This window comes from Rhipicephalus microplus, chromosome 7, assembly GCF_043290135.1.
Source record: "Rhipicephalus microplus isolate Deutch F79 chromosome 7, USDA_Rmic, whole genome shotgun sequence".
NCBI lineage: Eukaryota > Metazoa > Arthropoda > Arachnida > Ixodida > Ixodidae > Rhipicephalus > Rhipicephalus microplus.
The window spans coordinates 96,659,861-96,676,463 of NC_134706.1; the positions used below are offsets into that span (position 1 = coordinate 96,659,861).

The 16,603-nt window shown below is 44.2% G+C and overlaps 1 protein-coding gene across 1 annotated transcript in view; it reads left to right on the forward strand.

Moving 5' to 3' along the window:
- The first annotated feature begins 2,381 nt into the window (after positions 1-2,381).
- Positions 2,382-16,603, forward strand: part of LOC142767564 (uncharacterized) — a 47,257-nt gene continuing 33,035 nt past the window's right edge. The window contains exons 1-3 of the mRNA XM_075869490.1: positions 2,382-2,509; positions 7,773-7,870; positions 14,444-14,633. Of these exons, the coding sequence (XP_075725605.1) occupies positions 2,414-2,509; positions 7,773-7,870; positions 14,444-14,633 (384 nt within the window). The 5' untranslated portion in view covers positions 2,382-2,413. The remainder of the gene's footprint in view (positions 2,510-7,772; positions 7,871-14,443; positions 14,634-16,603) is intronic.

The window sequence follows — 16,603 nt, forward strand, 5'->3', positions numbered from 1 at the left end:
GTTCGTTTAAGTACCTAATGGATACAGGAGACCCTAAGACAAAACACATTATTTCCTGGATGCTATTAGGAAAGCCAAAACAGTAGGCCAACAGACCCCACAACTTATCATAGGGAACTTGAACCCTCACTATACATTGCGGAGATGTCATTAAGAGGATCAGAAAGGCAGGAAGCTATATAACGATACCAACCAGGAGCACCTCACAGCCCATACGAAACAGACCAAACCGACTCGCACTGGCAACAGCCTCAAACAACACACTTTCGCACTGCCCCGCACATAACGTTAAGCTATGAACTCGGGAGAACACAATGGTAAAACTCGCAACAAAACCGGGGCAGAGACACTACATCCTTCACATCTACAAAGCCACAAAGCTACAAAGCCACAAAATTAGTGAACTGGAGCTTCTTCAGAGAAGCGAAAAATTCTCCGATCCAAAACACTCTGGGCTTGTACTACCAATGGGTGACTGCTATAATGAGACCGAAGGCAGAATTGACCCGAACAATCCATAAGTCTCCAGAAATTGCGATAGTCGACCCACATTTACCCAAATTGTGACAAGCATGATGTCAAGTCATAATGCGTTGGAGGCGGCGAAAACACAATCGCCAACTATGCTTTGCTACGCAGTCTGTATTACTGTTCTTTCCTTTCATCACTGCTCTTTATCCTTATGTTTCTTCACCAACCCTTTCCTATAAGAACCATGCATTGTTGTGCTATGCTAAAACCCGAGGAAACGCTCAATTTAAGTTACGCCTTAGAGATAGAAAGGACGTGGGAGGCTGGGAGGATAAGCAGAATATTTCTAGTTCGCTTCCCTGCACTGGGTAAAAGGAAAGGGGACAGACTTCTTCCCAGTGTGCACCACGCTTCCCAGGGTGCACCAGCATCACAGCGGTTAAGCCAGTGCCCTTACCAGTGTTACACAGCTATTTCACAGTGCTGTCAGCGAATTACCAGCGAATACTAGCGTGTACCAGTGTCTCCAGCGTGTACCAGTGCCAAAAAAACGTACTGGCATCACGCTGGGGATGACGTTTTTTGAAATAGGGGTGTCATACTCTTAACACCACCATCATGCTTAGTAATGATCCCGCCACAGTTGCCTAGCGGTTGGAGGGCTTGGCAATTGACATGAAGGTGGAGGAATTCATTTTCGGTTCCAGTGAATAAATTCCTATACACACTCGATCCTTGAGGCTCATTTATTCGTTTGCATGTGCACGTTCGAGAGTTCTAGCTCTTGAAAATTGAGGGATACACTGCGGTGACGTCCCTCCTAACGGTATTGCGGTTTTATATGGAAAAGCCGAACAACTGTATTGTTATGTTGAGAAATCATTAATAACCTATTGCATTGATCTCAGGTATTTCTGTGCTTGAAGAGTATTGTCGTGAAAGAGCAATAGAACAATGTTGATTCGGTGCCGCGGTGCTTTGCTATTACTACCATTGATTTCTAACGGATTTACAGCTTTCTGTGGTCTTTAGGCTCCATGATTCATGCATCTATCAAGTACTACAATGCCGTAGGGTAAGCTAGAGTCTTAATAAGTTATCCTGTCTTCCAAATGCAACCATCCATCAGTCAGGAACACCATTCATTGCAAATCAAAGCACGGAGAATACACAATCAGAGCGTCTGAAGCCGAAGCGGTTTCGTTAGGAGCCCTTGGTTGGAGTAGGAAGCCAGTTTCTGAATTTGTCACTTGGAATCTGCGTAGAACCTGAAGCAACGCTTCGGCTCAATATTTTAGGTAAATATGGGGCTTTTAAAAAGCATTAGGGCAACAATTTCATTGTATCTATAGATGTGAATCAACGCACGCGATTTGTTTTTTGGACTCCTGTATGCGAAGAATCATAAAGAAAAAGTGTATTTCGAGCAGCTACATGTTGTAGTTCTAAATTAAAAGCGTTTCAGCACAATGGCTAGTTGCTATTATGGTGCTTTGAGTTTCAAAACAACTGTGAGTATACAAGTGACAATTTTTACAAAAATTGATGTATACGTAAGGTTTAATGTCCCAAAACCACCACATGATTATTATGGGCGCTGTTGTGCAAGGCTTCGGAAATTTCGACCACGTGGGGCTCTTTAACGTGCACCCGAGGCTGAGCAGTGGGCTGACAGCTTTTTCATTTTTACAAAAAAAGAGCACTATTTCAATCTTTTGATAGACAAGAAAGGCTCTATATCAACACGATTATGTTCTTTCTAATGATCATTCGGGTCATTGCTGTTTTTACGACATAACAAAAGATTGCAAATATTACAAATATTGCTAATATTCAGAGGTGGCCTTCTCTCATAAGAGCACACAATTAGAGTTCTAAGTGTTATCTTTCTTCACTTCGTTGCAGGAAAGCTTGCGGGGATCCACACTTGAGTACTCTTAATATGACTCTATACAACCCTTCTCAGCCGATGCCGGCTCAAGTCCTCCACGATCTCGTAACAGTCCGCGAGTGCTGGGGAGCTCACTGGAACTTTCCGGTACATCACCTCAAAGTTATAGGTAGTGCTTGAGTGTATAATGTCTCAAAAATAGCTGCTCACAAACTCAGGCTATCGGAGACACTAGTAAAACATTCCCTTCAAAGCAAACGCAATGCCTGTAACGATTATTACAGCGCTTCCCAGACAGTAGTTTACAGAACCACTGTCTGGCTCAGCCACACTTAGACTGCAATTCTGAAAGAAACTTCTGGTTTTTTAACTGTTTTCTGGCCACATGTGAATCAGAAAATAGATACCTTCCGTGTGATTTTAATGCAATGTTACTCATTAGAATATACAGTGTTTTAACAACGTTGATAAAGAAATGAGGAAACTATGGAGCGTAAAATGTCTGCCAGAATAAGAAGCACAAACTCCGTCAACCGACACTATTGGCCAAGTCCTGTTGCTTCAGTACTAGCTTAGAAAAATCGTCTCAGTACGGTTCTTTCTACATTTAAATGCCAGGTATTTCTCAGCGGAGAGCAGCCACCTTCGAGTATTTATGGCGATGTATCCATCGATCTAGCTTCCAACGTCTGGGCGTTCTCTCGGTCGCCTCCTTAAGTTGGGGTAGAGCAGAATCTCCATGTGCGGGTAAAAGTGTCTAACAAATACATGTGCCAAGCCATGGAATGAGTAACCTAAAACTCCTGTCGCATGCGCCGTCAAACTTCTGCAAGCGCTTGCGCCACATACCCGTTAACTACGGGGCACGCTATGCGGACATCAGCCGTATGCGATTGATAGTCTGTATATATCTAGGAACATATGTAAGCAATTCAAATGCGAGAGCTTTAGGAAGAACTAAGATCACCACACTTGGCCAGTCGAATCAAAATAAATATTATTAGGGCCACTGCCGAAATCAAACCGAAGAATTATACGGGTCGTTTAGTGCACTATCGCAGAGTGGCGCCCGGTGTCGAAGATGCCTTGACAAAAAATTCTTACTTGGGGCGAATGTGGGTAAAACGTAAATTTTGTTTGCAGTGCTGGCCTGGCAATCTACTTTTACAAACGTTTCATATGTACATACTTCAATGATACAAGCGTAACGGTTGGTTAGCGTCAATTGTACTTAAGAACCATGCATTGAATTTGGTCTGCGTAGCTCTACTAGCCCTAGTATCCTCGCAAACGTAAGTGCTTCATTTTGGCTTGCCACTTATGGTGCTGGTAATGCCCATGTTGCTGCTGGCATCGTTACGCAAGTGTCAACAACTGGTTACGTGAAACATATGTCGTTGTTCAATGTATGTCTGTGCGTACAACATTTGTTCATATATTTAGCGTAACTTCGTAACGTGTCGCTCAATAAAAATTTACTCTGCAGTATCGTTCCCTCCACATGTTCCGCGTAACATCGATTTGCGTGGTACGCGGGATGTGCCAAATTTTTTACGCAGGGTCTGTGAAAGCTAGACAGCTAAAGTTGTGCTTTCAGCACAACTCTAGCTGTGCACAACTTCAGAAGCCACGTGTATATTGTTCGAAAACTCGTATAATTGTGATTCGACCGCGAATAAGATTTGATGAATATAATAAATAATTTATTAAATGAAATTCTGATAGCTTATTTGCGAAGGTGTGTCAGCGCATGCCACCCAAAAGCGTATTCGATGTACGTTACTGAAACTGAAGGGGACAGCACCCATCAGAACATCTAAATGAACTGAACAAGTATTTATAAGAATATCTTCACTCCAGTCAAACACAACCACAAAGGAACCTCTTTGCTGTTTTATGTGCTCTTAGCAAACTTCCACTGTCTGTGTTAGGCATGTTGAATATTTTTGAAGACAATGCAATAATATTCATAAAATATACGTAGACCATCGTATAGAGGCACAGCGGCAAGTCCACCATTTTACCGTATTAATGAAGATCAGTGATTCGGTATACCACTGTGACAATGCACTGATAGCTCACTCTCTAAAAGAAACCTTCTGGAAATCACAGTATTGCTTCCTAAAGATCCCTAAAGCTCCTTGGTTGCACCAAGACTTCACTGTTGTATTTACGTCAAGGGCAGGACCCTGCTAAAATTCGGACTGAAAGGCGAGTAAAAAAGGGAGAAGGAAAAGTTCCTGCACTGTATGTCGAAACAACGAGCTCTCGGTCCACGACGATTTGCCCCTGGCACTCTGCTGTCGGCCAAGCCATGGAATTAGACGCGTGAGTTTTCACAGATTAGCCGCACATGTTTGACATAGTCCGTATTGCACTGTGCTTTTCGTTGCCGGGGCTCGTGCGACGCGGTGCTGCTGTCTGTAAGCGGTGACGTGAAGTACTGCGTCACCATGGTAAAGATTGCTCATGGAGATCAATTTTGCGTACACGGAGTTAGAGGCTTTCGACAGGTCTGTCAAGATATCTCCTGTGTCCTCTCAGCGACTGCGTTGGACGATGATTTATTTTATATCTGCCTAGTGGACTAACATAGAGATGTAACCGATGAAACGCGAAGCACGAATGAGGAAGGTAAATATGTCACTTTACAATTAGCACAACGTTACGAGATGGGCGCATATTATGTCGTACACTACTTTTATGTCATGATTGTCATGTTCGCACCTAGCTTTTGTGTTGGCGGTCCATTCACGTCAGCAAATGCCAAATGTGGTATATGTGAAACTAGTGAAACGGCCGCCAGCACAACATGAGCGTAGCGTGAAGTCGTGTTTTATATGACACGCATATCAAAGTTATCATGTTTGAACATGTCTTTTACTGTCGTCGCCTATTCATGTCAGGTAATAACAAATTTGGTAAATGTGACGCTACCGAAACAGCCGCGAGCACGCTAGGAGTGTGGCAATTAGTGAACGTTCTTGCGTGACTTGCATGTCATGATTACCATGTTTGCACCAGTTGTATACCATCGCCATCCACTATCGTCACGTCATACTAAATGTGTGACTGGTAATATAGGAAATCGCAGGGAACTGCGGGATACGATGGCTTCCGGTTCGACGTACCACGCGGGTTAGCAGAGGAACACACGTTTATCTTCCGCTCCGTTAAAAAAAGCAACACCCCGTGCAATTTCATGTGCTTTAGAAGTTAGTTTTTTGTTTCTGCTAACCGTGGCTGCGACAATGACAAGCTACGAAAGACATAAACGGTAAGGGAACTTCTTTTTATCGTACTAAATTGGTCTGCAGCCCCACCGCGGTGGTCTAGTGGCTAAAGGTACTCGGCTGCTGACCTGCAGGTTGCGGGATGGGATCCTGGCTGCGGCGGCTGCGTTTTCGATAAAGGCGAAAAATACTTAGGCCCGTGTGCTCAGATTTGAGTGCACGTTATAGAACGAACCGCAAGTGGTAGAAATTTCCGGAGCCCTCCACTACGGCGTGTCTCATAATCATATGGTGGTTTTGGGACGTAAAACCCCACATATCAATCAAAATGGTCTGCAATGCTTTTATGCTGCTCAGGGATACTGTCAGTTTGGCTAGCTAATCAATTGATACAGAAGGCAGTTTTTGTTGTATAATACGTTACTTCAGATAAAAATCACTATTTTAATTATTTCAGGGGTTGGAAAGGACTGTAGCTGTGTGCTAAAAGTTTATTTCGGGATCACTGCTCAGCCGATATTGTCGTTTGATTGGCATGAAGCGCAGCGCTTATTCAGCGCGTCGATAAATCTTTTGATTCCTAGCCTTCACTGCGCTATAAGAAGCATTTATTAGTCGCAGCCAGATGATTATTTGAACGGTAATTTTGATCAAGTAGTGCGGCACGGCGGCACATAAACAATACAGTCAAACATAGCCGGCGCCGAAGAATCGAAACCCTGCGCTTGTTTAACGTTTTTCTTCTGTTGTGCACCGTCCTGGCGCACAGTTTGACTAAGATAAACTCTAACGAACTTGTCCACCGCTTCATGTAAACTTACTCTCGAAGATTTCGCATATTTTGTCACATATATGGCTGCAACGACCGGCGCTCACCTCGTATGGCACGTAGATTTCGCCCATGCGCTCCCATATTATCTGACGGCAAGTACTAACAGAAGTTCTGGTCACACGACGCAAAAGCAAGACTGGACTTGGGGGACTACATATGTCAACTCTTTAAAGGCGAAGTTACTATGCTTGTTTTTCTGCTTGGCCTCTATAAAGTGTGCTTTTTTGCTGTCTTGGAAGTCGTAGTCCTGACTTTTTATTCATTTTCGGTGGAATTATTCACTCTAGACTCAAGGTATTCACACCAATGCAACAAATGGAAAGTGCTTCAGCAAATAGAAGGTATCATCAAACATGAGGAGACTTAATTTTTCTTCCTTCGTTTCATTGAAATCGATGCATGCGTTTGCATTTCACGCTCGAGGTGGAGCATGATGATGATGATATGTGGAGTGTAACGTCCCAAAGCCACCATTTTCGCCTCTATTGAAAATACAGCCGCCGCAGGCGGGATTTGAACCCGTGACCTGCGGGTCAGCAGCCGAGTACCTTATCCACTAGACCACTGTGGCGGCTCACGAGCTGGAGCAGCCAACGGTTGAACAACCGACCATGGTTCAGCACTACGAAGATAATTGGGCCACCGAGCGTGCGAATACAGATAAATGTCAGGCTTACGGCGGAGCGGTTCGCCGTCGTCTTGTCTCCTCGAACTGGAAGCCGGTGCATCCCATAGTGGGTGCATCTCACAATCCCTAATTCTTTTACTGGTCACCTATTTCGGATATGTGAAGCTAGCGAGTTGACCACGAGCGCACTAGGAGCGTGGCATGTAGTCACGTTTTTACACAACACGCGTCTCATAATTATCATGTTTGCACCAGTCACATACCTTGGTCATTCATTTATGTACTCTAATATCAAATTTGGTATATGTGACACTAGCGAAACGGCCGTGAGCGCATCATGAGCGTGGCATGTTGTCATGTTGTTACAGGACACGGATGTCATGGTTTTCATGTTACGGTCTGTCGCTTGTGTTCACCATGCAATCGTGCCATACCATACTAGTTTTTTAACATGCCATGCGGACGAAACCACCGCAAGAGCTGCTAAACCATGAAATGTAAATCATGACATTCCTGACATACATGTCATGATTTTCATGTTATGACTAGTCAAATATGTTTTTCATACAGTCATACTATGCCATACGAAGTTTGGTATCGATATCATTATCGAAATGGCCAAGAGAGAGATAGAAGTCGTAGGTGGCTAGTTAGATAGATAGATGATAGATAGATAGATGAATATTTTCCTGATTATTTGTCAATTTATTTTGACAGTTTGGAAACAGTACGCTCGGAGAGTTCAACGCTGAATTAATGCCACCAGTATACAACGGCTACACATTTCGTGTATTCTTTTACACGTCGAAAGACACGTAAGTACATTCCCGCAGAAACGTCGATGTGTTATCAATTTGCACTTTCCACTAAAGGGGCCCTGCAACACTTTTTCAAGTAGCCATGGAAAGGATTCATTGAAAGAGCGTATTGCTTCCTGAATGTACCCGACACAAACATTTTTAGAGCCCGCCAAGTACGAGCAGGGCTCCAAAGATTTCGTCGCACGCTCATATTGCACTCTTTTCCCTCTCGTACCAATAATATAGCTGGAAGCTAAACAGGGATTGATAGTGCGGACAAAGAAAATACGACACATGTGACAAGGGTCCAGAGCACTTCTTTTCTTTTTTTTCTGCTTTTTCAAATACGCGGTTTTTAGTGTTCGCGCGCGAAAGCATGTACAAGTAGGGGCCTCCAGAGGTTACCACTCTAACGACATAGCGTCTTCTGCTCAGATTAGCCATTGGCTGGTACAACGGCTGGACGTGCGATATTTTAGCTTTTTTTCTCATTTCTCGAAAAAGGAGCAAACAGTCTTTAGCTGATCTTGAGAACCTATTGTGTCTTTTTGCCACTTGTTCTGATATAATGATTATCTCTCGTGCTTTCGGGAGCCTTGACTACCACTCAGCGGCTTTTTGTGGCCGTGCTTAAAATTGTTGCAGGGCCTCTCTAAGAGATGTTGAGTTTGCACGTTAGCGTTCCGAGCCTCAGCTAATGGTCCACTCAAAGGAGAGGTACAAGTAAGGGACCCCAGTGTTGGAACGATCTGATGGCGCCAATATAAACAAAACATACAGCCCACAATTCTGATTCATATCAACACACGACTGCTTTTCAGGAAAAAGAAAAAAAAACACCGACTATTTTAGTAACATACCTGTTTCAGAGCTTTTGTAAACTACCGTATAGTTGAAATGTGGGCTTCAGAGCTTGTTGAAATACTTCCTGTTCGTTCTAAACGTGAATCAAACATTTCAGCTTGAGCCAAATGCAACGTGGATGCATGACAGCATTTGGGAGAAAGTGCTAGCGTCGTTTATTATTCCAAAATTAGGTTAAACTGATTCACCCAAAGAAACAATGGGTAATTTCTTTAGAAAGCGTGGCTCTGGACCCCTCGAATGAAACCGCCAGTTCAGATTCACCGGCATGCTGCACGACATTGCGTGTTCATGGCTTATCAAAACAAAAAGTTTAGACGTGTCGTCAAACGTGCCATATGACTATCGGCTACGTGACGCCTAAACTACTGAGGTACAAAAAATATCATAAGACAACTTTGTATTGGGAATCAACCACGACGTCATAGAGAAGCCGAAATTGCTGACTTCATAACGGCGTCACAATGACGTCATATCACGTCTTTAAATCACGTGGTCACTTGGGCGAAGCTGAAGTGAGTATTGAAGCAGTGCAACACTAAGTATTCTGCAGACAACTTTCGCAGGGGAAACGGCGAGGACGGTTTGATACAACATACGAGAAGGAAGGGTGAGCCCCTTTTTTTTTACTTTCATGACACCCCCGATTGAAATGTAACTGCTGTGTTGCGCAATATGCGCCCCAGTCAATGATAACTATCTACACAATAGTCTTAGACCCTTCCGAGGAGATTATGGGCTAAACAGGAGCATTAGTTAGTTTTGTAACGAAGTGCTAGAACAAATATGGAAAAGTTTGGTGAATACAGGACCTGTATCTTCGTTTCCCTTCTTTTGCAGACGTAGGAACGTTTTAGAGACAATCGCCTTATTGTTATTTTTTTTGTGGACGCGAAGGCAATGACGGGTCGCAAATATCTTGACCTCGACTGGTCAGCAGTCGTTGTCTCAAGTTCGTAAATGTAAGCGGGCGACGCACACTCTTTACGCAGTCAAGAATGCCATCTTTGCACAGTGAGCCGCTTAAGAGGCATGAAAGCGCCGGTTGCTGAGGCGGAGCTTGGCGCTGGTGCTTTTATTCTCGAAAGCCACGCTTATCGCAAAGTGCTAAGAACCACTACCGCCGCAGACGCCTACGGGTGCAGTCTTACATTACGCAGTCTCTAACGTGATTGTATCAGCAATAGGGAGTTTTTGAACACCGTTTGCAAGCGCTGCGGGCGTCGCGGGCGAAGCGGGCGCCATAAGAGTTTTAGAATAGAGTTTGCCCTGCTGCGAACCGCAACGCACGCAGTGACACCGTAGCCTCGAAACCAGCGCTTGCGGGCCACATGCGGGCCGCCGTCACCGCACGGATTTCGGATTTTCTGCGTGCGGTCCGCGAACGCGAACGCCAACTCGCGTTACGATGCATGCGCAGTGGCAGCGACCGTACCGCAAAGGCTCGCGGTGCGCTATTTTAAAACTACCTAATAGCAGGCAACCGACATAATGACGACGTACGGTACGCAAGTTGAAAGAAGATTCTTTGCTTTTACGTTCCTTCTCCAAAGCTGGTCTTGCTGAAAGCCGACGGACCACTGCCACCTCGAAGGCGACTATCGCGTTGGGAAAACCCGCTTGCGCTGATGGCATCACTGACACACATATTCTTTCTCGGTGATTGCACATGCGGGAACCGAAATATTTGACAACGCACCACCATCTCCGTTTCTATCAGCTCCATGATTACACGTTACCTAACGGTCACGCAGTCATGCTCGCTTACAAGCTTCGATGTGAACTTGCTGCAACCGAGCGAGGCCATCGTTGTTTACGGGGGCAGGAAAAAGGCGAAATGAGACCAGAAAATACGAAAACAAGCAAAATTACACTATAAACTCTGAAAAGAAGCAACAGCAAAAAACGAAAATACCACACGAAATGAGGTTTCATGCCAACAATGCGAATGATCTTGCGCATAGTAACTGTATATGTTGTTATTAAGTTTAGCTTCATGCTACCTAATATATAAGTGTTAGCGCTCGCAGAAGCAGAAGCGCACTAAATAACGTGTGCCTCGGCTTTGTAGCCTAGTCTTTGCTCCCAGAGAAGTAAAATGTACTAGAACAGGGCAGTAGCTGGACCAAGCTTCGATAATTGAAGCCCAAACACAGTGAATCCGCTGGTGATGCTGCTGTCGATATTCTGCAAAGTGCCGTCGTATTTACAGTTGCGCGCGGCTCCGCCAAAGGGATGAAGACGTGAATTGCCCGCTTGCCTCTCAAAAGACCCGGATTTGAATCGCACCTCTAGATTAGGCGTTTTTATTCCTAGTGTCACTTGTGAAGCAGTATTTGTTTGCCTTCGTCTTTTAAATCTAGCTTCTGTTGCTGATTATGGCTACAACAAATGTACGCAAATTGTCAAGTAGAAGAAAGTCTACTGCGAGCTTATTTATTTGTAGCGCCACCGAACGAGATTTAGTAAAAACGTAAAGTATGGCTTCCGAGACTTTAGCGAATACGATACTTGTCCTGCGTGTCCCGGATATTCTGCTTCCTAACACCAGGCCAGCCGCTGGCTCCTTTTAAGAAAAATCTGGTAGCTTACAATCTTTGGTCGGCTGGAAACTCCGAAGGTCTGCGTTGTTCCGACTATTCTTTTAAAGTTCCTTCTGACAGTAAAGAAAAAGATGCTTGGCTGATAACACTATTTAGCGATCACAAAGCGTGAGTACAAAAGTGAACGTGTCGACATTGTAGATACAATTGCGCTATTCTCCTTGCAAAAACGGTGGCAACACAGGGCCACGGTGGCCACGGGTAAAGCATGCGTTCGCCGGGATCCGTTCTCGTTTATTCAGCGACAGAATGAAAAGTTGGGCTAGTTGGATATGCATGGTATAACTGCCAGTTCAAGCGCACGAATAAAGTGCTTGTAAGCGCTTGTCCTCTCATCCTTTCGGTTCATTCAGTGTTCGTTATGGCAGCAGCGTCCCACGTTATTCTACGCTGAAGTTGTATAGCTGCAGTCGTAGGAGCGCTCTGTCGTCAACTAGCTTCTTTACAACTCAACTAGGCTATCTTCATTTAAAGGTAGAAGGCAAAATCAGTTTCCCACCCGGTCGTGGGGAAACGAACGCGTGAGACGCCACTGCCATAAAGAAGACGGAACAGACAAGAATGAAGCCCGGGAACGCACGCATTCGTTGTCCTTTACTATGAACGCCGTCGCCCAGTGTTGCCGCCGTTTTTGCAAGCGGTATATACAAGTGATGTTGCGAACATATTCCTAAAATATTAAATATTGACCAAAATATACGCTGTATTCATGTACAACGTACCAAAGTAAAAATAAATGACGCAAACGAATATTTTCGTTCGTCATAGAAACGCTTGTCGTGAAATTTCTTCTTCAGTACTTCAGAATTAGGATCACGTTTTGCAGGAATACGTAACAACTGAGGCTAGTATAAGACAACAAGGTAAACCAATACAACTGTAACAAGTCATACTAAGAATGAAAATGCGCCCTCATTACCTGCGATTTGAGCCCGAGCCTTTTTATAGGGATGGAGATTCTACCGCTCAACCGATTTGGCGGAAACGTACGGAACTATTGAAACGGCGGCATTTTGGACACTACCGGCCGCAGCGCCACGAGTGGATTGACGCTGCTAGGGCTTCGCCCTCTTTGCCTTGGCGCTGCTGCCGTTCCAGGCATTCCCGCGTACACTCACAAGGTTGTCGCATGGTATAATAGAGTTAGAACGTTCGAATAAAGAAAACAACGCGCAGCTTGCCCGCCTAGAACCTGCCTTGATAGAACACGATCTATTTGAAATTTTTTGTTGTTAAAAGCGAACGGTGTAAAGTGAAATTGAAAGAGAAGCTTGCCTGGCCACTTCGTAGAAACCATTGGCTCTGCTGCCCTCACAACGAATGTTGTTTTTCTGTTACGATCACGTGGAATTCAGCAAATATGGTTTTCACGGTAATGCTTTCATTTAGAGTGTTCTAAGCAGAACGATTTATTGTTGTATTGCGTTACTACGAGGATGCCCGTAAATCGTCTTGCCCTGCATCCTTAAAGAGGCCCCGCAACACTTAAAAAAAAGTCACAGAGCAAGTTTACTCAAAGAGCTTATTGCCTCATGAGTACACTACCGCGAGAATTCGCGCCATCAGTCCAGAGTTACTTATGTTTGTCGCACTCTGCATTTTCTTCCTCCCCATTCTCTCCCTATTGTCTTACCAACGAAATCACGGACAGTGAAGCAGGGAGGGATGGCACATGAAGAAAACGCATGTCATGTGCACCTGGTGTTCTTCAGCGCTTTTTCCTAATGTTATTTTTTTATTGCTCGGCTCGTTGTAGTGACCACGCGCGCATGCGTGGAGAAGTCGCGGCCTCCCCTGGCAGTCCCAAAAACAACCGAGTGCGACATGCTCAAATCAGCCTGTATCTGATTCGTGGCTTCAAAACCAGTGATTTTTTAGTATGTCGCTATGTTTGTCGAGAGAAAAAAAAATATGAGTATAGCTAAATTTCAGAATTTATTTCTTATTGGACGTGACGTAGCGCTACAATATTTCACTAACGTGTTCTCGGGAGCCTAAAATGAAGATCAGCAGTTTTTTTTGCTATGCTCAAAACATGTTGCAATACCCCTTTGATCGCGTTGCCATCTGACTGCGGCACAGTTCCTCCATTGTTTACGCTTTGATAGATGGTGCATCGCACGCCTGCCGAAGCACAAGCAGTGAACGAGCCGAAGCCAGTTGATGTTACGAAGTTTCGGGGCGCTTCAGTTATTTCGGGGCCACGGAACTTGTCAGAAGAAAAAAACCTAAGCGGGTCACTCTCTCCCCTGCTATGAGTTTCAGACAAGAAGGCTAATTTAAGTAATAGGCGGTAGGGACATTGATTTGTTGGAGTAATAAAGAAGTGACCCTAATAATCGGCAGTCTCGTTCACACATACGTGGAATGCGTAATTCGAACAGTGTGCACTTATGCCCAGCTCTCATAGTTCGAATGCCGCTAAGGTTGCTACGACGAGCAATGGTTGGTGCCATGCGTTTCGATCCGGGAAACCAGGTATAATTTTTGCGAGGTTTACTGAAAATTTGAGCAAAGCAGCATATTTCTGCTGTTAAAAAAGAAAACAGAGTTACGCTTTCACAGTAATCGATCGGGAAAGTAAGATAGATAAATTGCTTAGAGAAATTTCAGTTTTAAGGCATCCTTCTACATATAGATAGGAAGTGCCATATTTTGCTCAGGACTTCAATGGGAACCGAAAGAAGTGTATGATAGAAATATATTACTGAATAGTATGTCAGCAAAAGGACGAAACTCTATACAGACCCAGTAAGCAGCAGCAGTTAGGAAGCAGTGCTCTCTGCAGAGATAGCTTGATTTTTAGTTGTCCGATCTTTCGAAATAAGAACAAAGAAGTACTCCGTCATTTCACCACAGACATAGCGACTAATCAACCACAGCCTCACGAATTGGCCATGGGCGATGCGTTGGTAGATATTATCTGCACCAGCACTTAAAGCCACAGTAATTGTTGGCTCCCGCATGGTTTTACCTCTTCTCATATTTGTCATAGATTTTGTTTTGCTATTATTCCCTCAGGCCTAAACTGACGAAAATGTGTGAAGAAGCCTACTTATTGAAGAATAACGGCCGCAAACGGTGCTGACTTACTAACAATCGTCCATCAATCTGATTGCAGGGATGAAGCAGGGATCCAAATACACTACAGCGATAGGTGGTACGTTAAGGTTGCTGTCACGAAAGGCGAAGCTCGTACGTATTATTCTGATGATAAGCATAAACATCAAACTGTGTCTTTCAACGAAGTAGTAAAACCTGGGGGTTACTACTCTGTAGGAATAAGGGTCACAAATAACGATAAGTTACAAGTGAGTACGCTGATATACTATTTCTGCCTGCTTTTCTTGTTGTCCGGTGATAAGCGACTGACTTCCTATTTTCTTAGCATATAACGCACTGCAGCATAAACCAAACGCCGAACACGTCTCGTTGTGCTGGTTGTTCTTTGTTAGCATGGCATACGCTACAATTTTGAAGGCATGACACCAGTGTAATACAAATATGAATTTCTAGACATGGCTTGAATAGCAAGACTGCAAGTCGTGTCATCATCACCATAATCGTATGACTACGCACACTGCCGGAAACAGGCTCCTCCCATGTTCCACCTGTCGACTCGGTCCTGTGTCTTTTGTTGCCTGTGATGACTTTAAACGTGTTTTAGCTCTTTCAGGGGCGAAGCCCCTTACGTTGTGGTTCGCACAAACCGTGTTGTAGTAGACGCCACCTCTTGTTTAGTCATTAGAAAGTCCGCTGGATGGCGGTACTTGTATATGATGAATATATTGTTACGTGAGTAACAAGTCAATATATTGCAAATATATTCAGAAAATATATTTGCAAAAGCGTTTGCAGCGCTGGCCAGTCCGGCTCTCCAAGTGACCTTCATCCTCTTCGTCGGGTACACGCGCACATTGACAACATGCATTGCGGCAGCGTACATGTAGCAATATGATGAGATGGCGGTACTTAGCTGTAGTTGGAGTGTTCACTAGATGGACGGACAGACAGACAGACAGACAGACAGACGGATGTACGCACAGATAGTGACATGGACGTGCGTACGTATGAACGCACGCGCGGACAGACGCACGGATGGACGAGTGGACGCATGAATAGACGGATAGAAATACATGAATGAACGCATGGTATGCTTCGCATGCGTCTGTGCAATCAAGTACTGGGCTGAAATTTATTTTTCCGAGTTCAGTGCGAAATTTATCTAGAGCTTTTAGATCAATAGCTTGAATAAAAAAATGCCTCAAAATGACGAGATTTCCAGGATGTATGATTCACTTTACATAATAAGTATACGGGGGATGATCTCCTATTGTCGCTGCAATAACACCAGATTGTAAAACATCAGAGCCATTGGTGACAAACAGGTCAAGCAAACTTTCCGAGGTAGCACTATTTAGTGTAGTTGACGAAATCACATTTATGCAGCCGAATGAGTCGAGAAGAATGTGCAGCTTACATGACTTCAGGGTGTTTATAGAAAGGTCAATGTGTAAATCACCGCCGATAACAAGTTTCAAGATATTTGTGCAGACGAAAGAAAACAATGTTTCCAGAAATGCTATAAAACTTGCAACGTCACCACTAGGTGGACGATATACAACTGTGAAAACGCACATGTGAGGTTCTAAGCTTGACACTACATAATGTGATGTCATTGGAGAGTAGTCTGGAAGCATGTTGCGTGCTACACGCCCAGATACGAACTGTAGTACACCCCCGCCACTCCTATCAGATCGATTCAAAAATGAAGTTTGAAAACCAGGCATACGCAATACTTCGTCGTCTGTTCTATACCTCGTTTCCGTTATCATCACGTTGTCAAAATGAAACGGAAATTCGCCGAGTAGCGCAAACAACTCGTCGTGTTTGTGCCTAACAGACTGTGCGTTGCAGTGAAAGAAGGAAAGATAATCGTATGAATGTGGCCTCAAGACATTACTTGGTGAAATCATTATTATGATTGAAAGAAACTAAAGCTCCAATCAAAGACACACGCTATAGTCCCGCATTTTTTCAATATCTGCCTCACAGCCGATACTAATTGCGTTTGACGTTTCAGTTTTTTGTGGAAATATTTTACCGCTCTTCACCCAGATGAAGCGCCATTTCAGTTGCCTCTTCTTAGCAATGGGTAAGCCTAGAAGTATATTTAGCTGCGCGCAGAGATTTGCATTGATGATTATGCTTGGCAATTGTCAGAGCCCAGAACATTGGAAATTATTCTCGCCTTGCGTGTTTTTTCAAGCACCTGCGCGCG